Source organism: Myxocyprinus asiaticus, chromosome 41 (genome assembly GCF_019703515.2).
Source record: "Myxocyprinus asiaticus isolate MX2 ecotype Aquarium Trade chromosome 41, UBuf_Myxa_2, whole genome shotgun sequence".
Taxonomy (NCBI): domain Eukaryota; kingdom Metazoa; phylum Chordata; class Actinopteri; order Cypriniformes; family Catostomidae; genus Myxocyprinus; species Myxocyprinus asiaticus.
In genome coordinates, this window is record NC_059384.1 from 4917033 (window position 1) to 4944944 (window position 27912).

General features: G+C 38.4%; 1 protein-coding gene across 2 annotated transcripts; it reads right to left on the reverse strand.

The window, feature by feature from the left end:
* Positions 1–7: 7 nt before the first annotated feature.
* Positions 8–27665, reverse strand: LOC127431546 (carnitine O-palmitoyltransferase 1, liver isoform-like). 2 transcript variants are annotated; one of them, XM_051682001.1, is made up of 19 exons: positions 27423–27665; positions 25482–25624; positions 24846–24985; positions 23481–23652; positions 23298–23399; positions 23049–23186; positions 22719–22796; positions 22534–22641; positions 20102–20189; positions 16773–16968; positions 16140–16328; positions 15524–15629; positions 13845–13961; positions 13570–13734; positions 13305–13433; positions 12899–13054; positions 9120–9233; positions 8905–8997; positions 8–3316 (listed from the first exon to the last, which is right to left on the reverse strand). In XM_051682001.1, exons 2-19 carry the CDS (start codon positions 25620–25622, stop codon positions 3182–3184), a joined length of 2367 nt encoding a protein of 788 aa, XP_051537961.1. In that variant the 5' UTR covers positions 25623–25624; positions 27423–27665; the 3' UTR covers positions 8–3181. The 2 variants fall into 2 exon arrangements, with proteins under 2 accessions (XP_051537961.1, XP_051537962.1); XM_051682002.1 differs by lacking the exons at positions 8–3316; positions 8905–8997; positions 9120–9233 and adding an exon at positions 10462–10591.
* Between the last annotated feature and the right edge of the window lie 247 nt (positions 27666–27912).

Genomic DNA, 27912 nt, shown 5'->3' on the forward strand with positions numbered 1-27912 from the left:
ACACATGTGTGCTTGAACCATGTTTAATTTAAAAAAGTGACCTTTTGTTTTCCGTTTCACTCACATAGAAAATTTAAAGGAAGGACAGTTTGCCAGAGTACAAGAGAAAGTGTACAGCTCAGCTGTGCAAAGGAATATATCTGAAACCAATTATGAGAAAAAGGCAAGCAGATACAGAATACAGTACTGGCCCAGGAAAAGAGAAATCGCTGAATGAATAAACATTCATAAGACAGATGAGGTAAAACATTGTCTTTCCAGACTAATATCAGCACTACACAAACTCTTGCATTGCTACTGTTTTCAGTTTCAAGTTAATTATTAGAATATTGACAATAATATCATAAGTGAGGTTTGAACTCAAGTCAGATATACAGTGCTAGATGTATAAGCAATGTGAGGCAGTACAGAAAAAGATAACAGATTGTTTTGAAATATATATTAATATTTCCACAATTACCGTATATATAGGAGATGTGGAACCGAGAAGTCATGCACTCGAAAGGCAACATTATATTGTAACAACTGCTTGATAATGAGAGTGTAACAGAGACCACAGATACATTATAATAGTGCCCATGGGTACAGCTGCCACAGGACTGCAAAGTGGAAATCTAAATGGGAACTAAAGTCAAACAGCCCTTCCCTAGATGTTAACTTTGTTCATTCATTTCAAAGAATTTATTTTGTTCTTCTTTACATTATAACGGCAACACTGTAATGCTATTGGGCAGGGGTAACAGAGGGCTTACAGCAAGAACGGATGCATATGAAATGCTTTTAAAATGTAGATTGTAGATTGATTGTAGTGAGTTTGAGATGTATATAACGGACTGTGTGATTTTCCTTTAAAATCTCATTCCTTCTGAAAACAGTAACCACCTACATGTCCTTCTCAAAGTAATAAAGCTTGAGGTACGAAGGTACCCACACTGTTTATAGTCATACACTTATCATATGCCCTATTTCGCATGGCTACTTTTTACGTCCTTTATCAGATTAAAATCAATTAAAAAACATTTTCAATATAGAAATCACAAAATGCCCTACATATTAGTTTTTATTTTTTAAACTACCTAATTACAATTATTATTATTATTTTTTTTTTGATGCATACCGCTATTAAATACATACTGTATTAATCAAGAAAAAATTTAGCTCACCAATCAGAGAGAAAAATGTAAACTCTAGTTGCGGAATGGCTAATATGTTACGCAAAACTACTTTTTGCACGACCAAAACATCCATAGACGATTTTTAAAAGTGTGTGCAACTACTTCGCTTTGAGCTCTCTTAAAGGAATATTCCGGGTTCAATACAAGTTAAGCTCCATCGACATCACTCGTGGCATAATGTTGATTACCACAAAATATAATTTCGACTTGTCCCTCCTTTTCTTAAAAAAAAAAGCAAAAATGGAGGTTACAGTGAGATACTTACAATGGAAGTGAATGGGACCAATTTTTTGAGGGTTTAAAGGCAGAAATGTGAAGCTAATTATTAAAACTCATGTATTATTTGAACTGTAAAGTTTTTAAATCATTATTTCACAGTCGTTTTAAGGTTTGTTGACTTCAATATCATGGCAACGAAGTTGTAAAATGGCTATAACTTTAAACAAAGTAAAATGGCTATACTAATTTTAAAGGTTAGTTAGTGATTTTATCACACTGAAATCATGTTAACACACATATTGTTTACATCTTGTGGCTATACTTTTGAAACAGTGAGTATTTTAACATTTGCAAATTGGCCCCATTGACTTCCATTGTTAGTGCCTCACTGGAACCTAGAATTTAGCTTTTTTTTAAGAAAAGGAGATATAAGTCGAAATTAAAAATGTGTGGTAATCAATATTATGCCACAAATGTTGTCGATTGAGCTTAACTTATAATGAACCCAGAATATTCCTTTAAGGCCAATGCATATATCAGTTTTACTTGTGCCGGCACGTCTCGCGCACAATGTGCGTGACGCACATTTCATCATCAGCACATTACATGCGGACTGTCCGCGTGCAGCCCTGTTTTGCTAGACAGGCAAACAGTCAACAAATGTGCCACCAGTTGACTACACTAAAGAGTATCCAACAAAAGTTGAACACGTCCGTGCGGTCAGAAGTGAGCGAGACAGCACAACGGAAAAACCGGTATACCCTAGCCTTTAGGAGGTAAGAAGACTTCTCTTTGGATTTGAAGTATTCCGTATTCTTTTTCAACCAAAGTAAACAATGCAATTAACTGACCTTGCTTCAACAACGGAGCTCACTGCACATCTAGAAAATATTAATGGAAATGGGTTGTGGCGTAAATGTTTTCCTTTTGATCCCATTAGACATTCTCACATTGGTAAATACAACCAACTCCAATTACCTAAATACATTGCAAGTAAAAAGTTATTGTTTTAATTTGACCATGTCAAAAAAAAATAAAATACAAATAAAATTAAAACAGTAATTTAAATAATAAAACAAAATACACATTTAAAATTAATATGACTAAGTGAGATCAACATGTCACAAGCATCTTCAATTTATCAGGACATTCATTTTTAAAACTACAGTTAGATGTAGTATTCCAAGTCATTAGTCACAGAAAACTGAAAATATATGGTCGTTCCGCTCTGGAATTCAAGTAAAACTGCACTGGATTTAGTTATTCTCAGTCTTACACCATTACATAACCTGTTAAAATGGAGAATTTCCATTGAGATGTGATTTACAGTACTGTAAGAGCAGGGAACAACGTAACATGCGATTCAGTGCCTTCCTCAGACGATAAGTGGCGATTCAACATGTGATCTGATCCTAGACTAGCTGGTTAGATCATTAACCATGAGACTCCCATCACCCTGATGGTAATGTACACTAATAATTTAGATTCTTCATAAACTCTAAAAATTAAGACCAAATTTAATCTAAATCTTCCAAGAAACTGGCCCTAAAATTTTGCACTATCAAACTACATCACTATTTTGAATCCTCTGTCATAGTTTTATTTTTAAACTCATGGCATTCAACGAAGCAGCTTCCACCATTATTACATTATATTGTTCATGGCTTCATGGCATCGATACATATTTGTATGAGTGAACAAACGTGCATTCAAACGAACACACACACACACACACGCACACACACGACCTCCTGTGTTTTCATCGTCATGGTCTATCTGTTCTACCTCTACAGGTCTTTTTTGCTGTGGGGTTTCTGTGAGTGGTTCTGTTCAGGTTTAGACAGGTCTGTCTTGTCTGGTGACATCAACTGCAGGAGATCCATCATGGCCTGCCTGATCTGAGCTCCAAATTTATGAGAGTCCTACAAAAAATGAAGTAAGAAAGCAGAAAATTAGCATTTGATGTGGTTTCAAACTTAAAGATGTTAGATGTCTTTATCTTGCCACTTTTTTATTTATTTATTTATTTTTCCCTTTTTCACCCAATTTGCAATGCCCAATTCCCTATGCACTTTTAAGTCCTCGTGGTCGCGTAGTGATTTGCCTCAGTCCGGGTGGCTGAGGACAAATCCCAACTGCCTCCGTGTCTGAGACCGCCGACCCACACATCTGATCACGTGGCTTGTTGAGCGCGTTGCCACGGAGACATAGCGCATGTGGAGGATTCACGCCATCCACTGCGGCATCCACGCCCAACTCACCATGCGCCCCACTGAGAACGAACCACATTATAGCGACCACGAGGAGGTTACCCCATGTGACTCTACTCTCCCTAGCAACCGGCCAATTTGGTTGCTTGGGAGACCAGGCTGGAGTCACTCAGCACACCCTGGATTCGAACTAGTGAACTCCAGGGGTGGTAGCCAGCGTCTTTTACCACTGAGCCACCCAGGCCCCCTATCTTGCCACTTTTTAAACTTTTCCATGTCAATCTGAGTATTTGTCCTAACAGGGTGCGCAACAAGACATTTTGTCAGTTGCATAGTTTTTATCAGAGCGCAACAGTCTGGTTCTGGAAGTAAAAATCACATTCATTTTCTCCATAGGCTAACTGATTTTTAACGATAACTTATAAACCTTTAAGGACAGACCAACCATGAGCTCTGAGGTTGTTAATCGATGGTATATGCTTCTGCTGAAGCCATCAGTCTTGTGTTATTTAAAGGGGTCATGAAATGGAGAATCACATTTTCCTTGATATTTACACATATATGAGGTAACTACTATAAAAACATATTGTAAATTTAAGAAATCAAAACTTCCTCCCCAGTTTAAAAAGAGCATTTATAGTTACCACTCTGCTGAAATGTCTCATTTTGAAATCTCTGTTTGTGACATCATGAAAACATTACTCATTTGTATTTTCACATCCCACAACATGCATCATTGCACCCTTGGCCCACTGGCGTTCAGTTCGAGAGAGTAGGCCTTGTGTGGCGTAACTATTCCTGAACAGCAAAGGGGAACCATCTGGACTATTTTGAATTATTTTGTATTTAAACATGAACTACACAGACTCTTTGACTGCTGCCATGTATCTCACCACTTTTAAAAGACAAGAGTGTCAAGTTACAACTCTGGAAGGGAGAAAAAAAATTATTTCATTCAGCTGCTGCCTCTTATTGTCTTGAGCACAAATGCATCATGGACACGTTCTTTCGCACATCCGTGCTATTTTTAATTCTTGGTGTATGTAAACATGTACTAAGATGGATGTCTTTGACCATTTTGATGTGTTTCCAGTGATGTGCATCTCAGTGCAGGATGATACCTATGTGTAAGCATAGGTATGTGCAGTTTTACCGCTCTGAACTATGCGTGTTGAACCAGTCATAATATCAGAATCAGAATCAGCTTTATTGCCAAGTATGCTTACACATACAAGGAATTTGTCTTGGTGACAGGAGCTTCCAGTGTACAACAATACAAAAACAATACAAAAACAGCAGCAAGACAGAGATAATAATAAAATAAAATAAAATGAATTATACACATACGTACAGACACACACATATATACATACACACGTACACATGGGTAGTGCAAATCTAATACAAATCTGTTATGTACAGTGCAAATTTTTTTTTTTTTTTCAGAGGAATGAAATGGCAGAAGAGGTTGGATGTGTTGGATAAATATAAAAAAGACTAAACTGTGTATTGCACATAGTTATTGCTCAATGGAGCAGTTTAACTGTTCATGAGATGGATAGCCTGAGGGAAAAATCTGTTCCGGTTCTGGTGCTCAAGAGCTCTGAAGCGTCGGCCAGAAGGCAACAGTTCAAAAAGGTAGTGGGCTGGGTGAGTGGAGTTCAGAGTAATTTCTCCAGCCTTTTTCCTCAATCTGGAAGTGTATAGTTCTTGAAGGGAGGGCAGGTGGCAACCAATAATCCTGATTTCTGATTTCGTAGCTGAACCAAACCAGACAGTTATTGAAGTGCAGAGGACAGACTCAGTGACTGCTGAGTAGAACTGTATCAGCAGCACGTGTGGCAGGTTGAACTTCCTCAACTGGTGAAGGAAGTACAACCTCTGCTGGGCCTTTTTCACAGTCAGTGTAGGTCTCCTACTTCAGGTCCTGTGAGATGGTAGTGCCCAGGAACCTGAATGATTCCACTGCTGCCACAGTGCTGTTTAGAATGGTGAGGGGGGTCAGTTTTGGGGTGTTCTTCCTAAAGTCCACAATGATCTCCACCGTTTTGAGTGTGTTAAGCTCAAGGTTGTTTTGACTGCACCAGACAGCCAGCTGTTCAAACTCCCTTCTGTATGCAGACTCATCGTCATCTCGGATGAGGCCGATGACAGTGGTGTCATCTGCAAACTTCGGGAGCTTGACAGAGGGGTCCTTGGCGATGCAGTCATTGGTGTAGAGGGAGAAGAGTAGTGGGGAGAGCACACATCCCTGGGGGGCACCAGTGCTGATTGTACAGGTGCTAGAAGTGAGTTTCCCCTGTCTCACAAGCTGCTGCCTGTCCGTCAGAAAGCTGGTAATCCACTGACAGATAGACATGGGAACAGAGAGTGGTGTAATTTATTCTGGAGTATAGCTGGGATGATGGTGTTGAAAGCTGAACTGAAGTCCACAAAAAGGATCCTTGCATATGTCCCTTGTCTGTCCAGATGTTGCAGGATATGATGCAATCCTATGTTGACTGCATCATCCACAGACCTGTTTGCTCGATAAGCAAATTGAAGGGGATCTAGAAAGGGTCCAGTTATGTTCTTCAGGTGGGCCAACACCAGTCTCTCAAATGATTTCATGACCACAGACGTCAGGGCGACAGGTCTGTAGTCATAAAGTCCTGGGATTTTTGGTTTCTTTGGGACAGGAATAATGATTGAGCGTTTGAAGCAGCATGGGACTTCACACTGCTCCACTGATCTATTGAAGATCTGTGTGAAGATGGGGGCCAGCTGGTTAGCACAGGATCGAAGACACGCTGGTGAGACGCCATCTGGGCCAGAAGTTTCCTCGTCTTTTGTTTCCGAAAGATGCGGCTCACATCATCTTCACAGATCTTAAGTGCAGGTTGAGTAGCAGGAGGGGGGTTGCAGGAGGTGTTGGTGTTTGTGTGAAGTGAAGGTCAGAGTGGGTGTGGGGTGTGAGATCGGGCCTTTCAAATCTGCAGTAGAACACATTCAGGTCGTCAGCCAGTTGTTGGTTCCCCACAGGGTTGGGGATAGGAGTCCTGTAATTTGTGAGTTGTTTCACGCCACTCCACACTGATGCAGGGTCATTAGCTGAAAACTTGTTTTTCAGCTTCCTTGTTCAGTGTGTTCCTGGCCTGATTGTACAAGACATTATCCCCACCCCTGTAAGCATCCTCTTTGGCCTGACGAAGCTGCCTGTCATTGTTGAACTTTAAACAAGTCCTAGTAGGAATGCACATATCCTCACAGAAACTGATATATGATGTAACAGTATCTGTGAGCTCATCCAGGTCTGTAGCTGCAGCCTCAAAAACACTCCAATCCGTGCAATCGAAGCAGGCTTGTAGCTTCGTTGGTCCATCTCTTTACAGTCCTTACTACTGGCTTGGTTGATTTTAATTTCTGCCTCTAGGTTGGAAGAAGATGAACCAGACAGTGATCAGAGAGTCCCAAAGCTGCTCTAGGGACAGAGCGATATGCATCCTTTATTGTTGTGTAACAGTGATCCAGTATGTTCCTGTCTCTGGTGGGGCATGTGATGTGCTGTTTGTATTTGGGCAGTTCACGTGTGAGATTTGCTTTGTTAAAATCCCCAATAATAATAATAATAATAACTGAGTCCGGGTATTGTTGTTCCATGTCTGTGATTTGATCAGCCAGCTGTTGCAGCACTGTGTTCAAACATGCATTTGGTGCGATATACACACTCACCAGAATAAACGAGGAAAACTCCCGCGGCAAGTAGAAAGGCTTACAGTTAATAAAGAGCGCTTCCAAATTAGGACAGCACATCCTCTTTAACGTTGTTACATAATATGATTCAAGCTTTACAAAGGAACTGTTACTGAAGGATGGGGCCTGATCAAAAACATAAGTAAATCGTTTTATTCATGAATATTTCAAATGTCATGACTGTTTGATAGTTTATGGTGCTCAGTGTTAACAGTTTTGCTTGAGATGAACAGTTTAATATATTCGGATGCAATGTGTTGGGTGTACATTAAGTGTAAACCCTGGAATTTTGTTTTATAATGTTGAGGGGCTTGTTCATTCTCTTCCGATTGAGTTTGCTGAATTTGATGGGCTGCATGATGTTAGCCAATCATAACATTGGGCATTTACGTTGAAGTTTTAACGAGGCGGTTAGGCCAATACCGAGCGTTTCAGACAAAACAGGGTGGAAAATTATCATATATTACTAAATTGGGACTGTTTTGGTGCATAAAACTTTAATAACATTATCATTGGACATCAGGGAAGATACTAAAATTATATATAAAAAAAAAAAAAATAGCACTTCAATACTCCTTTAAACTTCATAACAAAAAAAACAAAAAAAAATTAATAGCAGAATTCCTGGTTAAGAACTGCATTACCTATATTTCTGAGGGGGAAAATTCACCAATCAGAGAACTGCAGTAGACAAAGCGCACCAAACCAGGTCACAGTGAGACACTTACAATGGAAGTAAATGGGCCCAATTTTTGGAGGGTTTAAAAGGCAGAAATGTGAAGCTTATAATTTTATAAAAGCACTTACAGAAATTTCTGTTAAAACTCATGTATTTCTTGAGCTGTAAAGTTGTTTAAATCGTTATTTTAGGGTTTGTTGATATTACGTCATCATGGCAATGAAGTTGTAAAATTGGCTATAACTTTACACAGAAAAGGTTAATAAGTGATTTGATCATACTAAAATCTTCGCTACAGCCATAGTCTTAGGCCTTTGCGTCGTGACTTGCGCTGTTTTTTGAGAGTCTTTTGCTAAGAGTGTTGTGTTTTTTAAGACAATGCGTTAAAATACTTCCACTTTTAAAAATGCATTCTATTCAATTTGTATTTGAACGCTGTGGCAAGGACGAGGGTGGGGCCAGGCCGTGAAGATGCACGCCCGGCCCCTAATCAGGCTAATCAAGCCGACAAGAGGGATAAAGGCCGCTGGATTTCGAGAGAGAGAGAGAGAGCTACAGGCAGCTGCCTGTATGTGTTTATGTTTGTGTGTTTGTTTAATTTCTCCTTAAACATTATTTTGATGGTTTGTCTGGTTCTCGCCTCCTCCTTTCCGTTTTACCCTGTTACAAATGCAAAAACATGTTTTTGTGTAAAGGCCCCCGAACATATGATCAGGGTCAGATGAATGCGAAAGCAGCCTAATTATACAAGGCTTCCTAAAGACTGATTAGTCGAACACAGACTGATTTTGATTTTGAAAATGTGTACTTTTGCACATCCCTAGTTTGGATACAGTGTAATGTCTTTAGTTTGAGGAAATTGGTGTCAACAGCATATTAGTGTACTAACAGTCTGAGGGCAGGAGTGTTTGCTGGAAATATGGAAGTTGATCATGCTTTCTCCGATGATGATGTAAGACACGCCATAACCATCATCTGCAACCTGTTGAGAGTACACAAATTAAAATGTATAACAAAGCACATACAATAAAATAACAAATTAAATTGTTGTTTTGATGGTTAAGAGTACACTTGTGACCAAGATGACTGATGAATATTGCTCACCGGCCCAAATCCTCCACCACAGGTAGTGTAGTCTGGGTGATTGACGAAATCGAACAGCTCCACCTGCTGGAGAGGAGTCTGACTGGTGGAGAGACGCCATGTTTCTGAAAGCACCTGATGAACACACACCAAAATCAAGACATAAAACAGCCTTGCAAAACAGAATGTTACATCTTAAAATTAAAAATATTTTATAAATAGATAGCTAGATGGGTGAATCTTATGAAAACATACCAGAGTCAAAATCAAAACATTGTTTTTTTGCAAAAGAAAATTAAGCCTATTTTAGGACCATTAAGATTAAAATCTTTTGAGTTTTTTAATTTTTCATTATTCTCAAATGTTAAATAGATTGTCTTTCTTAGTGCTCAGTCTGACTTCATTCATGTTCAACAAGTGTCATTATACTAAGCAAAAGAGAATGGAAAATTACTTCTTCACAACACTGTCCCATGACATAAGACCTTGAATGGAGACAATTTTTCTTATCTCTAGCTTGTTAAGACAATATAGCACACAACATAAGATTAAACAGTAGAATATAAAAGAGAAATTATTAGTAAAAATGTATATATTAATTAAAAATGGATATAAAAATGAATATATTGAAAGTAAAATAATATGAAAGAAAATAAAAGAAACAACATAAATTAAGTACAACACAGTTGCATGGTTGCTTTTTTAAAGTAACACACAAACAGGTTGTCTTTAAAAAACTCAAATTACAACATTAGCCCAAAAATAAAAGACAATGAAGCAGAGCCCAGAGACAGGTGTAGATCTGGGGACCAGGGTGGAGCCGGTGGCCAGGGAAGTGGTTCCAGGAATGGAGCAGGGTACGGCGGCTTCAGGAAGGAGGCTAAGCTGCAGGAAGTTCAGGGGGTGGTGCCGCAGGAGTCTCAAGAAGCAGAGCATAAGAAAGTTTAGGGGGCGGTGCCGCAGGAGGCTCAAGTGGCAGAGCAGCTGGAAGTTCAGGGGTCAGTGCTGCAGGAGGCAGAGCCACAGGAGGTGGAGTGGATGGAGCCATAGGATTGTCAGGAGGAGGAGTGGGCGGAGCCGCTGGAGTCTCAGGAGGAGGAGCGAATGGAGCTGTGGAAGGCTCGGAGGGTGGAGCCACAGGAGGAGTGGGCGGAGCCGCTGGAGGAGGAGCGGGAAGCTGAAGGGCCTCCATCGAGGCGGTCTCCGGAGCCACCGGAGCTAGGAGCCGTGGGGCCTCCGTCGAGGGGGTCTCCGGAACCACCGGAGCTAGGACCATCGTGATTGGGACCACCGAGGAAGGGACCATTGGTGTAGAGAGCAGAAGGCCAGCCCTTATTATGTTATCGATAAACTCCTGAAGAGACAGACGATCACAGTCTAAAGGGACCAACTTCCTCACAGGGCCATTAAGTCCCAACCAGAACATAGCTCTGAGGGATCTCTCATTCCAGTGCAATTGAGCAGCCAGATCCAAAATTTGGAGCAGTACTCAGCTGCAGGAGTGGACATACATACAGTATTATACATGCTACAGTTGAAGTCAGAAGTTTACATACACTTGGGTTGAAGTCATTAAAACTAATTTTTTAACCACTCCATAGATTTCATATTAGCAAACTATAGTTTTGGCAAATCGTTTAGGACATCTACTTTGTGCATGACACGAGTAATTTTTCCAACGATTATTTACAGACATTGTTTCACTTTTAATTGACTATATCACAATTCCAGTGGGTCAGAAGTTTACATACACTAAGTTAACTGTGCCTTTAAGCAGCTTGGAAAATTCCAGAAAATGATGGCAAGCCTTTAGGCAATTAGTCAATTAGCTTCTGATAGGCTAATTGGCTAATTGAAGTCAATTGGAGGTGTACCTGTGTATGTATTTTAAGGCCTATCTTCAAACTCAGTGCCTCTTTGCTTGACATCATGGGAAAATCAAAAGAAATCAGCCAAGACCTCAGAAGAAAAAAAAAAAAAACTTGGACCTCCAAAAGTCAGGATTATCCTTGGGAGCAATTTTCAAATGCCTGAAGGTACCACGTTCATCTGTACAAACAATAGTACGCAAGTATAAACACCATGGGAACACCATGAGATGCATTCTGTCTCCTAGAGGTGAATGTAGTTTGGTGAGAAAAGTGAAAATCAATCCCAGAACAGCAGCAAAGGTCCTTGTGAAGATGCTGGAGGAAACAGGTAGACAAGTATCTATATCCACAGTAAAACAAGTCCTATATCGACACAACCTGAAAGGCTGCTCAGCAAGGAAGAAGCCACTGCTCTAAAACTGCCATAAAAAAGCCAGACTACAGTTTGCATGTGCACATGGGGTCAAAGATCTTACTTTTTAGAGAAATGTCCTCTGGTTTGATGAAACAAAAATTGAACTGTTTGGCCATAATGACCATCATTATGTTTGGAGGAAAAAGTTAAAGCGCGGTCGCAAATGTGTCTTCCAAATGGACAATGACCCCAAGCATACCTCCATAGTTGTGGCAAAATGGCTTAAGGACAACAAAGTCAAGGTATTGGAGTGGCCATCACAAAGCCCTGACCTCAATCTGATAGAAAATTTGTGGGCAGAACTGAAAAAGCGTGTGCGAGCAAGGAGGTCTACAAACCTGACTCAGTTACACCAGTTCTGTCTGGAGGAATGGGCCAAAATTCCAGCAACTTATTGTGAGAAGCTTGTGGAAGGCTACCCAAAACATTTGACCCAAGTTAAACAATTTAAAGGCAATGCTACCAAATACTAACAAAGTGTATGTAAACTTCTGACCCACTGGGAATGTGATGAAAGAAATAAAAGCTGAAATAAATAATTCTCTCTACTATTATTCATTTTAGACATTTCACATTCTTAAAATAAAGTAGTGATCCTAACTGATCTAAGACAGGGAATGTTTTCTACGATTAAATGTCAGGACTTGTGAAAACTGAGTTTAAATGTATTTGGCTAAGGTGTATGTAAACTTCTGACATCAGCTGTATTCTGATATATATTTGATGTATTTGTATTCATATATCAAAGAGATGATTCAACAAATATAGAACAGAATTAATTACTTCCACACTGAAATTTCATGAAACTGGTTGTCAAACACATATTGAGCTACACATAACACAAACTACACATAAGCTACACATATGTATTTTCTCAGGCATTTATTGAGTCTAAATAGACACACAACCAAATGCCAATAGCCAAATCATGCTGTTCATGTGTGACACTTGCTATAGTTTACTTCCACATTGCTTCTTGTCAATCAGTCAATCGCTGAAACATCCGCGCCACCTTAAGAAATACAGTATATTCTTTTCTATTATTTTCTAATTGTCTTGAAAATGTTTAGAATATTTGACACTGAGCATTTCGTAGATCCATTTTTGATAGATATACAGTACGTGCCGGGCCGCTAAAGACCCGAATATGTAATAATGTTTGGCGAAACACCCATTCATTTAAGGGTTAATGTAATACAATGTTTTTTTTATTAAATCTGCATAAAGGCAGTACAACAAATAATTTTGTGATCTATAATTATAGTGTTAAAGACTTAAGTGTTAGTTAATTTTATTTATTGAGTTAACAAATGTAAAGAAATACAACCTTTTTGCTAAGCGTTACAATTTTCTTTAAGCAAACTATAATATCATGTTTTTTTTATTTGTGGTGACATAAGACCTGAACATGTTTTTGTGAGATTTGCCCACCTGCAAATGCATTTAAAACAACAACAACAACAAAAACAACAGTTCAACTTTCTTCTTTGGAAGATGTAACCTAACACACACACCTCTTTAAGGAAGGGCGACTCCTCTCCCAGGTATTTGGAGACAATGTAGAGGCAGAATAGGTGTCTGTCAATGCCTGCACCCGTCATTGCCATCCTGTACAGCTGCTGGTGTCTCTCAGACGCTGTACAGAACAGACGCCGACACACCTCCTTACTCTGCAGGAAAGAAAGAGAGAGGTTTTAGGGGTGTGTGATTTAGTGCTGAGACACACACAAAAAAAAGTGTGTTCAACAACACATCAAGAATTGTAAAATTTCACTGGCATCGGTCTCGGCTACTAAAATGTTGGTATTGTGACAATCCTACTGCAGTGAATGATAACACGTCACATGTAGTAGTATGGTAAACTGCATGCGTGTCCTGCAAGCACCCTTTATAAATAAGTCATTCACGTGTGTTTGTTACCTCTCCGCTCTCCAGTGCTCTGATGAAGGCACAGCTCTCGCTGGTGCAGGAACGCACGGTTTCAGTCCGCCCCTCACGAAACAAACGAGTCATAGATGCTTCATACGTCAAAGAGAATGTGCCTCGGTTCTGGATTGAGGGAGAAATTAGAAGAAAACATCCAAGTGGTCAGACTGTATTGTGTCATTGTTCCAACTCTAATTCGGACTGGATAAACCACGTTCAAAGAAGCAGTACACATACCTGCACATCAGATTTGTCTTACCCTATAATAAGCCAGCTGTAATGCAATCTGAATGAAGGCATCTGGACTGATTTTGCACTTTTTAATGGCACCCTTGCCAAAATCTTCTAAAGGGAACACGTGGAAGTCAATGTCGTCGGCCAGAGCCTGAGCCACAGCTAAAGACTGTTCCACACACTTCTGACACTAAATACACACATACACACACAGATAAATTATTCAGAGGCTTAATTAACTGTCACTATATACAGCATATGTCTGTAAACATGAGAAGGCATGACCATGTTGGTAAGTACCTGTGCAGGTATGTCCCAGGTTAATCTCTGAGGTTTAGGCAGTGAGGAGTCAACCTCACCTTTACAATGGCCCTCTTCATTATAACCAAGCTGGAAACAATCTGTAGTCATCACATACTGAGTGAGAGAGATTATTAGAAGAATTAGAAAAACACTAACATAATAATAATAACTAGATTTTTACATCTTCTTAAGAAAATGTGAGTGGTGGTCAAAACATTATGATCTGGTTGTTCAAGTTCTGTAGGTGGTTGCCAGGGTACTGCTAAGATGTTCTGATTGTTTTTTTCACATTGCAACAGTTGTGAGGGTGTTCTGAGTGTTTTTAGCATGCTGCTATGTGGTTGCTAGTGTGTTCTGGGTGTTTTCAGCATGCTGCTATGCGGTTGCTAGTGTGTTCTGAGTGTTTTCAGCATGCTGCTATGAGGTCGCTAGTGTGTTCTGAGTGTTTTTAGCATACTGCTATGAGGTCGCTAGTGTGTTCTGAGTGTTTTTAGCATACTGCTATGAGGTCGCTAGTGTGTTCTGAGCATTTTTAGCATGCTACTATGCGGTCGACAGTGTATTCTGAGTGTTTTTAGCATGCTACTATGCTGTCGCTAGTGTATTCTGAGTGTTTTTAGCATGCTGCAATGTGGCTGCTAGTGTGTTCTGAGTGTTTTCAGCATGCTACTATGCTGTTGCTAGTGTATTTTGAGTGTTTTTAGCATGCTAATCTGCGGTTGCTAGTGTATGCTGAGTGTTTTTAGCATGCTGCTATGTGGTCGGCAGTGTATGCTGAGTGTTTTCAGCATGCTGCTATGCGGTCGCTAGTGTATTCTGTGTGTTTTTAACATGCTAATATGCGGTCGCTAGTGTATGCTGAGTGTTTTTAGCATGCTGCTATGTGGTTGACGGTGTATGCTGAGTGTTTTTAGCATGATGCTATATGGTCACTAGTAAATTCTGAGTGTTTTTAGCATGATGCTATATGGTCACTAGTAAATTGTGAGTGTTTTTAGCATGATGCTATATGGTCACTAGTAAATTCTGAGTGTTTTTAGCATGCTGCTATGTGGTCGATAGTGTATTCTGAGTGTTTTCAGCATGTTGCTATGCGGTTACTAGTGTGTTCTGGGTGTTTTTAGCATGCTACTATGCAGTCGACAGTGTATTCTGAGTGTTTTTAGCATGCTACTATGCTGTCGCTAGTGTGTTCTGAGTGTTTTTAGCATGCTACTATGCTGTCGCTAGTGTGTTCTGAGTGTTTTTAGCATGCTGCTATGCAGTCGCTAGTGTGTTCTGACTGTTTTTAGCGTGCTACTATGCGGTCACTAGTGTATTCTAGGGGTGTAACGGTTCAAATTTCTCACGGTTCAGTTTGTTATAAACATTGTATTAAACATTGTATTTGTAATAAAATCATAGTAACCACAAAATTAACATGGTTACTGTCATGGTTACAATACTATAGTAAAATCAAGGTTACTATATGGAAAGTACAGTATTACTGTTGTAAAACAATGGTTAACTGTATCAAAACTATGATTTCTGCGGCCACTAGTGTGCTCTGAATGTTTTTAGCATGCTGATATGCAGTTAGTGTTGGGGCCACTTATTCGTTTCACTGACTTTCCCTTGTTCATTTTTTTCATTATGTAAATATTGTCTCTTTTTCATGCATTCATTCTCTCTCTCACCTCCCATAGGTGAGCCATAATAGGTGCGTCCGCCCAGGAGTGTTCAGCGTTGAGTCCATTCTTCCCGTTTTTATACACCACCACCGTGAACGACTTATCAAACCACCTTAGACACACACACACAGAACAAACACACTCTTGAACAAAAGTCAAAGACAAGAGAAATGTATTAAAATATGGATTCACTACTCACTATGCTAATGAATATGTTTCTATTCTGCATTTTCCTAATTTAATGCAGTTTCTTTTCATTACAATTTGTATTGTCAGCATAACAATTTGAGTGAAAAGTTGAATTGAAAAATGTAAACTTCATGTTCTCTGTATTATTTTGATGTAAATTTGAGGATAAGCGAAATTTGTAAAGTTGTAATTTGATGTGATCTAGTGCACAGTCTTTAGAAAAAAAATATTATTCATTTTACCTTGTTTCCATAAAATATTTCACAATTCTGAAAACTTTTGTTTATTTCCAGGTATAAATGATTTTCAATGTGGACTTTTAAACCCCACTGCATGATGAATATTTATGATGAGATGTTGGCTCAAACATTAGATAATGCTGAGGTTAATGTTTTACATATTTGTTTTGGACGGAATGACTGGGTCAACTCACCTGTCGTAGCACATGCCGTGCAGCAGGGACTTGGCATACCGATCCAAATTGCCAGCTGGGTCATCTCCCATCATACCTTGTTCATCATCGTCCAGGGAAACGAAGAATGCCGCTTTCTCGATGCAGTCCAAAGATCTCTTATTCACCCCAGAGCAGAAGAACTCCTTCCTGGCCTGAGCCCATGGGATTCTGGAAAAAATGTTTCAAAACATATCAACATAAACATTAAAACTTACCATTATGTTGGTTCTTCTGTGTTTAGACATTTAACTAATAATAATTAATATAACTGCATTATAATAGCTAGTTTCATAAGTATAATTTTAATATAATAGACCTGTTTATGATTAAGCGCTAATTAAAAAGGCTAAACAAATAATCGCTAGACCACATTAAACTTAACATCAAATATCTAGAACTAAATTCTGAGTCCAATAATGAAAACGTACATAAGTCATGTGAGACGTTCAGAAACTGGCCCTCTCAAAGTTTCCCAGTTAAACAGCGTACAGTCACTGAACCTTTGGGCTGCCTCCATAAAAACAGTGTGTGTTTTTATGCAAACAGCTTTGAGTACGTGTATTTGTTTTACTGTCTCAAATGACCCAGTTGAAGTATGTCAGTAGATCCTACCTGTCCCCTGCCGTCAGAGCTGCAAGTTTGGCCTCTCCGGGTGCTGGTGGTGATGGGTCATCAAGGATACACTGAATCTGGTGTTCAATCTCTCTGGGCGACAACATGCGGCCGGCGTGATATAGCCACAGGCGGAAATATCGTCCTCTGTGGAACACGGCGACATACTCACTGTCCTGCCAGTGGACCAGTGAATCTAAACACACAAATAAACAAACAAACAAACACACATTATAACTTTCAAATAATGTACACAAATTCTGTGTTGTGTAGATGCTTTGTGCTTAAATGTTTTCCTTTGAACATGCATTGCCACGAAATAAGTGTAGGGAGATATCTCAGTGACAGCTCTAGACTCTGTAAACACTAAACAAAAATGTGTCTGCAGGCCGCGGTCTCTGACGCTTTCTGCCTGTCAATCATTTTGTGCGTTCTCATATATTGAAGTTGCAGCGAATTATTGAGGATTAATGCCATTTTTATGCCATGTTGTTCATTACAGTTGTCAGCTGAGGGCGCTATTTTGCTGCTGTTGTTTTTGACAGCTGCTTCTGTTCGGTGTTGGTCTCAAAGCTCATTTGGGGTGCTTCTCATTTCCTAAATTGTGCATCCTCGTTTCCTCGCTCCACCGTCCTCGAGCCCGTGACCCGGAAACTGATCAAAGTCTGCCATCATGAAGGATGAATCAATTCTCTAAATGCACCGCAAGGAGGCGAGGACAGAGGAAGCTTCCTGAGGTCGCTTGAGTGAGGAAACACAGGAGCATCATAAACGTATTAATTCTCCTCCCCCTTCACATCTGACACAATAGTTTTAATTCATTTATCACCTTTGCAGTTTAAATAAACCATTTTGCTCATCTACCCACAACAGGTGGGTGACCTGTAAGACGTCTTGGAGTGACACATGACAAGAAATGCTGTTAGTCAAAAAGACGCGCTTGAAGAAACACACTTTATTATATTTTTAAGAACAGACAAAAGAAAAGCCGTCAATGCTCGTGTCTGATTCACTGTTTGTTCAGAGGCGTGCAACGGGCCCTGTCTCGTGGAGAAAGTGCCTGTAAAGTGTTATCACTCCTTTTTCTCTGTTTCATTCAACTGAAAACTGTTTGGGAGAATAATGTAATCTATGAGAATGCTGCAAATGATCTCGTGAGGTGCTGTGAGTTTAGTTTGCTTTATTTCCATGGAGTGGTTCGCTCTTACACATTGTGAACGCAACTCTGCAGCAGGTTCAGTAATATGTACAGGTATCTTTGTATTAAAGAAACAAAGACGAAAGTGATTAAATCATAAAATAATACAAGACACGTTCACCTTGAACCTAAAATTTTGTTCTATTTTCTTTAGGCAGCGTTAACTGTATTACCAAAACTCAATACAAACACATTCGATAAGAACACACATTTGGCAGCATTTTTGGGGGAATTTATTAAGCTTATTTATTATGATGATTATTATAATTATCTTTAAATTTATAATTGTCTTTAGTTCTTAATTTGTAGGCTATAAGTAATTTTTCACCTGTTGTGATACTTGCGTGATGGCAAATGGGGCCGTTGGAGACGGTAAATGTTTGGATGTGGGGAGGTGGTTATATGTAAGATTTTTTAATCACTTCGTTATTTTAATTGCTTTTCTCGTTGCATTTAAAGTGCAATTTGAATTTAGAAATGTCTTTCGTTTAAGTTTTTCGTGTTTCAATAAATTGATTTAATTTTTAAAGCAAAATCAATAAAGCAAAAATATTCACCGACCTTGGGGTTTGATCATATAATCATATATCGCGATATTTTAAATGTGATTATCGTTAAAATATTTTTTACATATCGCCTAGCCCAAAAGGGAAGTTACATTTTTCATGAACAATTGTAAAATGAATTTTATGGAGACCCGCACAAACGCGTGTACTCAATTCCATATTGCAACATGTTACTTATTCATTTTTGCATATTTCTTTGTTTTTGAGTAGTCTATGGGCAATATAAACATTTTATTTTATTGAAAAACGTTGTTTTTGAAAATAGTAAATTATTCGATTGTGGTAAGGCTCTTTCGAAAAAATGCATCAACCAAAAATATTAAAATTGGCTACCCCTGCTTTAAAGGGTTCGTTCAAGCAAAAAGTTTTCTCGAGTTCTAAGGCTAGGATTAGATTTACCATTTTTGCGGTATGTATGACCAGCTAGTGGCACTGTAAACAAATGTATGTGAACAAAATTGTCCTCAGAAATTGGGCAGTTTCAAAATTATTGTATTAAAACTTCTTGTAACAACAAAAGTGATAAAATGTACAGTTGTTTTAATCAATTTACCAACTAACATACATAACAAAATATGTATTTTTACATTTTTCTTTCCTGCGGCATAGCCAAGTAGAGTTTTAAACACTGTATGAATCAGTATAAATGTAGGAGGAGGCTGGCGGCATAAAGCCTCCTCTCATTAGTAAACTGACCAATCAAAATGGATTTTCATATTAGAGGTAAACCGATATATCAGTTTTACCGATTAATCGGTGCCGAAAGTTGGTTTTTGGAACTATCGGTTATCTGCAAAAATCTCTGCCGATAGTTGCAGATAGTTTTATTTTTTTTGTAATTCCTCATCTGATTAAATATCTGTCTATCTATCTATATATGTACATACACACATAAAACATACATAGGCTATAAAATGCTTCATTTGGTAAATACTTGCATATGCACTGTAACGGAGCCAAGTCCCCCGTGTATTTCGGGCTTGTTTAAAGTTAAAAGTCCTGCATTATGCACCAAATCATTTCTGGTGTTTATGTAAACGTATTATAAGAGGTAACCATTCACGGCAATTAGCTTTCAGTATCGCGTTAATGCGTCATCAAACCTGCCTGTGGTTAACGCGACAGGCCCTGTGTGATTTGTTCCATTGGTTTTCTGGTTGACAAAAGTTGGGTTGGTGATCAGGAAGATTATAACACATCTGTAGTACTACTTTAAAATGTCAGGGGAGGAGACCATCTGTGTACACACAACACAACATGATATTTATACCCACTGTAATCTTTTATTAGTTTGATCTTTCAATACCGATTTACATATTTGCTCACCGGAAAACTCCTTCATGGACTGCAACTGCCTTAGGGGGCATGCTCAAAGGCTAAATTAATTTAAAAAAATAGGGCTAGGGTTTGCTTTTGGGTTAGTATATAGTCAATTAGCTTTACATAAAAACATCCTCATTCCTCATTTAGATAGCTCACATGTATACGAGTGTGTGTTGCTGGTTTCTTTCAGAATACTTGCAAGCAGTTGTCAGTATGTTTGCATGTGCGTGTTAGCATGTTACCGGTCTCTTCTCCTGGAATGCGTGTGGTGTTGAAAATCCTCTCACACTGCGCTGCACACAGAGGAATATTTAAACCGGCAACACGACTCTGACAGAGAGAGAAAGAGAATGATGAGTCTGGAGGAAATAAGTGTTATATTATGACTTATAATAGGTGACGGTAGAGCAGATACCGATTGTGCTCTAACACACATTCACACACAATTACAATACAAGTTAAAGAGGCTACACTACCGGTCAAAAGTTTAGGGTCACTTACTCATTCTTTATTATTATTATTTTTCACATCAAGTTCAAATCAATAAATCAAAACTGTGTTATATCTTAGCACATTCAAAGCAGCCACCTTTTGCACGGAAGTTGCAGACATGTACTCTTGACATTTTCTCAACCAACTTCTTGAGGTATCACCCTGGGATGCTTTTTAAACAGTATTGAAGGAGTTCCCATCTATGTTGGGCACTTATTAGCACTTTTCTTTATTATTCGGTCCAGTTCAAAAACTTGTTTTTTTTTTAAATACAATTTTAGATTTGTAATGAAATAAATTAATATGTTGGCACAATTATATTTTTGTCTACAAAACTAATTTCAAACATTTAAGCATATGCCTTCAGATCAAAAAGTTTTTAAGATCATGGGAAACATTTCAGTCAAGTGAACTTTTGATTTTGCATTTTTGCAGCATTTCCCCCAAAACTGCTGTGTTTTAGTTTTTCTTGACCATTTTCTGCCCTCTCTCAGAAAATACAATTAAAAAAATGTTCCAGGATCAATACTAGTGAAGCTCAATCGACAGCATTTATGGTATAATGTTAATTACCACAGAAAACTAGTTCAATTCGTCCCTCATTTATTAAAATTAACAAGCAAAAATGGCAGCTGCAGTAAGGCACTTACTGTACAATGAAAGCGAATGGGGCCAGTCCATAAACATTAAAATACACACCGTTTCAAAAGTATAGCCACAAGATGTAAATACTATACACCGATGAGCCAAAACATTATGACCACCTGCCTAATATGCTGTTGGTCCTCCGCGTGCCACCAAAACAGCGTCGACCTGCTGAGGCATGGACTCTACAAGACCCCTAAAGGTGTCCTGTGGTATCTGACCAAGACATCAGCAACAGATCCTTCAAGTCCTGTAAGTTGCGAGGTGGAGCCGCCGTGGACCGGACTTGTTGGTCCAGCACATCCAACAGATGCATAATCGGATTGAATGGCCAGACCCAGGGTTTCCCAGCAGAACATTGCCCAGAGCATCACACTCCCTCAACCAGCTTGTTGTCTTCCCACAGTGCATCCTGGTGTCATCACTTCCCCAGGTAAACTGCGCACACGTACACGACCGTCCATGTGATGTAAAAGAAACGGGACTCATCAGACCAGGCGACCTTCTTCCACTGCTCCATGGTCCAGCTCTGACGCTCGCGTGCCCATTGTAGGCACTTTCGACGGTGGACAGGGGTCATCATGGGCACTCTGACCAGTCTGCGACTACGCAGCCCCATACGCAATAGGGTGCGATGCACTTTGTGTTGTGACACATTCCTCCTGTAACTATCATTACAATTTTCTGTGACATGTGCCACAGTAGACCTTCTGTCGGTTCAGACCAGATGGGAAAGCCTTTGTTGCCCTTGCGCATCGATGAGCCTTGGGTGACCAACACCCTGTTACCGGTTTGTCCCTCCTCGGACCACTGTCTGTAGGTACTCACCACTGCTGACTGGGAGCACCCCACAAGCCTTGCCGTTTCAGAGATGCTCTGATCCAGTCGTCTGGCCATAACAATCTGGTCCTTGTCAAAGTCACTCAGGTCTTTACTCCTGCCCATTTCTCCTGCATTCAACACGTTGACAACGAGAGTTGATTGTTCGCTTACCATCTAATCTACCCAGATCTTAACATGTGGCCTTGTTAGGAGATGATCATCGTTATTCGATTCACCTGTGAGTGGTCATAATGTTTTGGCTCATCGGTGTATGTGTCAACATGATTTTATTGGGATTAAACCTGCTGACGTAACATGTTGATGTAACATTGGTAATCCTTGTAATCCTGGTATTGAATTTACTGTAAGTTTACACAGATGTGGTTTGATTAAACAGTTTGATTTTAATCAGACTAAAACAATAATTTGTCTTTTTAAAATGTCATGTAAACACTTTAGTCTGATTTTTGGAACTTTCTGCAACTGCCTCAAAAACATACACACAGAACTGTAAGGTGCTGCTACTCTTTCCTTATTCAAACCCACACAACATCTATTACAATGTTTTCATTATTCATCCGTTGCTTAACATGGTTCGATGCACAGCTAAAAAAAGCTCTGCGATCAATCTCTGTCATTGCTTGGGGCGGCAGGAGCACGTTTTTACCCTTCACCCAATACCATCTCATCTGTGAGGAATGCAATGTGGACTCACAGGTTTGATTTCCTCTCTGTTGAGTTTCCTGCGGTACAAGAGACAAGCATGCAGCGTGTTTCCTGCTCTCGCCGCTTGAATCGGTGTTGGTGTCACGTACAGGAAGTCCTAAGAACAAGGAGAGGAGGGGTCAGAGGAGGCAGATATAAAGACACACACAAGAAGTTGTTATCTGTGAGGCGTACCATTCCGTAGTAGTTGCTGTTGACCATAATTGGGCCACGCCCCCTCAGGTAGATATACTCCTCCCACCAATCACTCACCTTAAAGAGATGGAGACAAGAAAAATGAGTTTTAAGCTTTAAAGTGAGTCACAATCATCTGCTATTGTATGGAAATCAGCAATCGTGAAATTCTTAAAAATATATCTCCTTTTGTGTTCTGCAGAAGAAAGAAAACATGAGGGTGAATAAGAGAAGACAAAAGGGGATTAATCCCTTTACAGATACTCTAGATAGCTTTGATTGGTATAGTTTGAAGTCTATGTGGATTGTTTGTGTTCTGGTTGCACTCACATAGTTGGAGGCCCACATAGCTTTGAGTTTGAGGTACCACTGCAGACGATTTCCAAGACTGCTTTCAAACTCTTTGGCTAGAGTCACCATCCGCTCATATTCAGAATTGCTCATTAATGGACGTGCAGATTCCAGGTACTAGAAAGAGACATAGTTTGGAATGTTAATTAATAATAATGATGCATTCAATTGTGGCATTAAACATTCATTTTACATATTGCACAGTAATGAAATTCATGATAATCTCACGCTCTTGACTGTGTCTTTGACTGCAGGAACGGGCAGGTTGGGCAGAGACCCTTGGTAGCTGTACAACAGAGGCTGCCTGCCTGAGAAGATCCGAACCATGGCCTGAAAACGAGAATGTTTAAATTATGATAACTGGCTGGCTAGCTGTAGTTTAGGTGTGTCTGATAGTATTACTGTACTAACCGCCCAGATTTTTGTGGTGTTGGACACTTTCCCGTGTTGTTCAAACATCCAGCCGTGATAAGACAGTAACTGCTTCAGACAGAGTCTCATGGTGAAGATCAGAGACAACCAGAGGACGGTGCTGAATAACACTGCAGAAACCACTGTCCGACACTGCATGCTCAAAGAATCACTGCAGAGATAGAGATTAATATTACGGGTTAAAGAGTTATTAAAAAGTATTATTATAATATTTTTATTACCATAAAATTACAATAATAAATATAAAATATCTTTATCATTATTGTTAAATGCCATAAAATAATAATAAAATACCTTTAAATTTAATACAAAAAATGTTTAGTATTATTTTTATTGCCATAAAATAATATTAAAATAAAAACACATTGAAAATGAATAACATATATTAAGTATACATTTTTAACATTAATAATTATTATAACTTTTAAAAATAACATAAAATGTGTTTATTTTTTATTACCATATATTAAAATAATCATAATTTATAATATGTTATTATTTATTGCCATAAAATAATAAAATAAAAATACATGTGTAATGAATATAAAATATTTTTAGTATTATTTTTATTACCATACAAATGTAATACATGTAAATGATTATTTTTTAGTTTCATAAATATCTTAAAATAAAATTTAAAAACAGAAAGTACATTTAAACATAAATATAAAATATGATTATTGTCATTTAATTACCATAAAATATTAAATAAAACAAAAATAAAAAATAATGTAAAAAATAATACATTTAAAATATGATGATTATTATTTAATTACCATAAAATATTAAATAAAACAAAAATAAATAAAAAATTTAAATACAAAATAAAGTTAACAATAAAAATAATTTAAAACATTTAAAATAAATGATGCATAACATTTTATTTTTTATTACAATTACCGGTACCTTATATTTTGTATTGGTAATTTGGCAAAATAGTTTGTAATTTATGTAATATTATATGTCATCAATCATGCCAATAAAGTCCTACTGAAATTGAAAAATTAAAAGAGAGAGAGAGAGAGAGAGAGAGAAGGGTTGCATAGCTGTCTTCAGCTTCTAAGAAATAATGAAATGATGACATGATTTTCATGTTTTGATTATGCTTTTGTCTGAATTAAGGTGTATGAAAGCACACACCTTTTCAGGCATGTTCATGCGTTCATGGGTGTGTACCTTGATCTTTTGAAAAGCTTGTAAAGTGAGTTAAACAAGAGGATGACCAATTTTTCAGTATATCTCAAGAATGTTTACACCTCTACAGCTATACTAACACAGCAGACATTTTAGATTGGTTTAGCAAATCCTGTCTTTAGAACGGAATATAGTCCATCACTTGTTTACCTGACCGGTAGGTGTTCCTGGATTTTAGCGATGAGGCCCATGGAAGGGTCTGAGCGGGTGTACATGGTGGCCAAAATCGCTATGACAACAAACAACCAGGAGGAGGGGCTAGCAGGATACACACCTGTGATTATGTTGTTCTGTAGGAGAGAAAGAATGTACGAACGCAGGAGAAAAATGAGCACAGACACCCAGAATAAACAAATGAAAAATAATAACTTTCAAATCAAGCTGGGTAAAGTGTGGTTACATTTTCAACTAAGGACAAGAAAAACAACAACATACAATACACAAACGTGTACAAAAATACATATAAATCGGTGTGTTTACAGATAGATTTATAATTCACAACATGAAATTAGAATTGACAATTTAAATATAAATGTTCTTATTGTGATCGTATTGTGTACATATAGTCAAGTCCGATCCATCGGGAATTGATTTGATTGCGAAAATTGGACTCTACAGCATAAGACAGGAGAAAGGTATTTCATTTTGTTTAAATATTACAACTATATATATATATATATGCACACACACACACTTTCATTTGGAATAACATGCACAGATAATTCACAATTTGAACAGAAATGTGTATTAAAAAAAGTAAATGGAAGTTTTTGTGGTAGTCTTTACCTTCAGCCGTACAACACGTTTCTTCCAGGACCGCAGGCCTGACAGATAGACCTGTCTCAGGGCCTGATGAGAGAGCTGCAGGTCGATCCCCTCTGGAGTGATAGTAAACTGAAACGCCACTGCCTGATGCGCTTCTGCCATTTCTAGATTGAGAGAGAGAGAGAGAGAGAGAGAGAGAGAGAGAGAGAGAGAGAGAGAGAGAGAGAGAGAGAGAGAGAGAGAGAGAGAGAGAGAGAGAGAGAGAGAGAGAGAGAGAGAGAGAGAGAGAGAGAGAGGAGCTTTTAAAACGGCAGTATCAAATTTTATTTAAGCAAAGTGGCATTAGGTAGTTTGAGCGTGAGTTTGAATGTTTGCTCTCAACATAAACACATCCAATTTCTATCTGTTCTATGTCCCACTAATGTGCATTCTCTAGTACATCATCGATTATAAATCCACATTGACATTTTGTTATATTATCCATTAAGGCAAAAGCATTGAACGCTGACACAGACATATCTGCTCAGGTGTATTTCATGTCTATAAAATTGTATCAACAAATATACAGTGGCAGCGAGTTTCCAACCTTTAGATAAGGGCAAACTTTTCTCAACACTGTGTTCACTATGAACTCTAGGACATTCTTAGTAATCTCTCATTCACTATCCACTTTTATCTAGCCTTGTCATGTTTTAAATTCTCTCTCCGATAGTCTAAGACACTCAAAGGTTAAATACAGAAAATATAAATATTTAAAATTACTCCCACATCTACATTCAGACAAGATGTATCTATGGCAACAGTGTTGTCATGGTAACCATCATCTCTGCCAGTCTGCTCGACCAAAACACTGTTACAGTATTATTCCAGATACAAACAGTGTGCAAGTACATTTTCATACATACTGTGAAAACAATTATACATACATGTAGGCATAGTAACAAACAACAGCTTTACATTGCAAAAGCACTATTTACATATACATTATGACCATTGTCCATTTTGCTATTTTTCTAATTTTATGACAGATAAATCATAATCATAAATCAGATATTAAATCTCAGACTTCTAGTGTGATTTCTCAGACTTTAGGGCACCTCTGCATACACTACATACATATTAAAAATTACAGGCATAATTAAGTAGCTATAAATCAAAGTATTAGTAAGAATGACCTAAATGTTCCAAACGGCTATTTGATTATGCAAATTAAATTCCAAGTCACCTCACATGGAATTGGTTACATGAAACTATGAGACCATGCAAATGAGCAACTGACCTTAAACTGCACTTTCAAAAGTGTCCAGAAGAGGGCAAACCAAACATAAATTCTGCATGAACTTTAACCCAATTAAAAATAAAGCTCATTTATGATGTACTAACACACTAGAGCAATCTAAAAAAATTATATATATATATATATATATATATATATATATATATATATATATATATATATATATATATATATTCAGACATCAGCTTGTCAATGCAATGACAGTCTATTCTATTCTAGTCTATTATGCCTTTTAATATTACAAACTAAAAACAGTACAGAGCAGCTAATTATTAAATAGTCATAGTAATCACAATATTTCTGGCGGGTAAAACGTACTCAGACCCCAAACCAACATACTCAGCCATGAATTATTGATATTCCATAAACCTAGTCAAAGGCTTGATTTATAGACGCAATACAGGCGATTCGTAAAAAATGACTAGCTATAAGATCTATAAGGTCCACTAGAAATGAGAGCAGGACAAATGTCAAATGTCAGTATGACCAAGGCCAACAATACCTCATGATGGTTTGCACGCACATCAGCTAAAATCCAGAACTGCAATCAGCACAAAAAACAAACATTTCCATCTATCCATCCATCGCTTCTAAATGGATGGATAGATGGATCATCATGCATTAGATCTGCATTAGGATAACAGGCAGGAAGCATCCTCCCTTACCTGCTGTTTACTGATGCAGTGATGATGGGAACAAAGTGAATGTCACGTCTTCTTTTCCTCCCTTCTGCTTTTGAGGTACATAAATATAAAATAAGTATAACAAATGAATAACACGCACGCGCGCGCGCGCACTATTTCCAATATACGATGCTGATGACGCGCTACAATGGAACAATACCATGGAACGCAACTGGATACAAAGTATCTTTGATACAAAGTGCGAAAGAATGTAACAGATAAAGCGAAGAGGGCGGGAAACGAGCGGCTCGGAAGTGAGCCCCGATTGGTCGAAAGATGATGACGTAAACCGACCTGACCAATGATCGTCTCCTGCGGAAGAGCGGAGTGAACTGGAAACCTGCTCTGATTGGGCGTCATCGCTGTCAATTAAAGATTATGGTCAGACAGCACTGTGTAAAACAACTTATTCTGCTTGATGAATAGCGTGTACTATTAATACGTGATCACTTTAGTTCATATAGAAATTAAC

Excerpts from the sequence above, each read along its gene's own strand:
- LOC127431546 (XM_051682001.1), bottom strand. The coding sequence starts at position 25,622 with ATGGCAGAAGCGCATCAGGCAGTGGCGTTTCAGTTTACTATCACTCCA. Across the intron at positions 23,400-23,480 it reads ACACCACAAAAATCTGGGCG|GCCATGGTTCGGATCTTCTC; the intron begins GTTAGTACAGTA and ends TCTCGTTTTCAG. Across the intron at positions 16,969-20,101 it reads CATTCCAGGAGAAGAGACCG|ATTCACTGGTCCACTGGCAG; the intron begins GTAACATGCTAA and ends TTGTGTGTTTAG.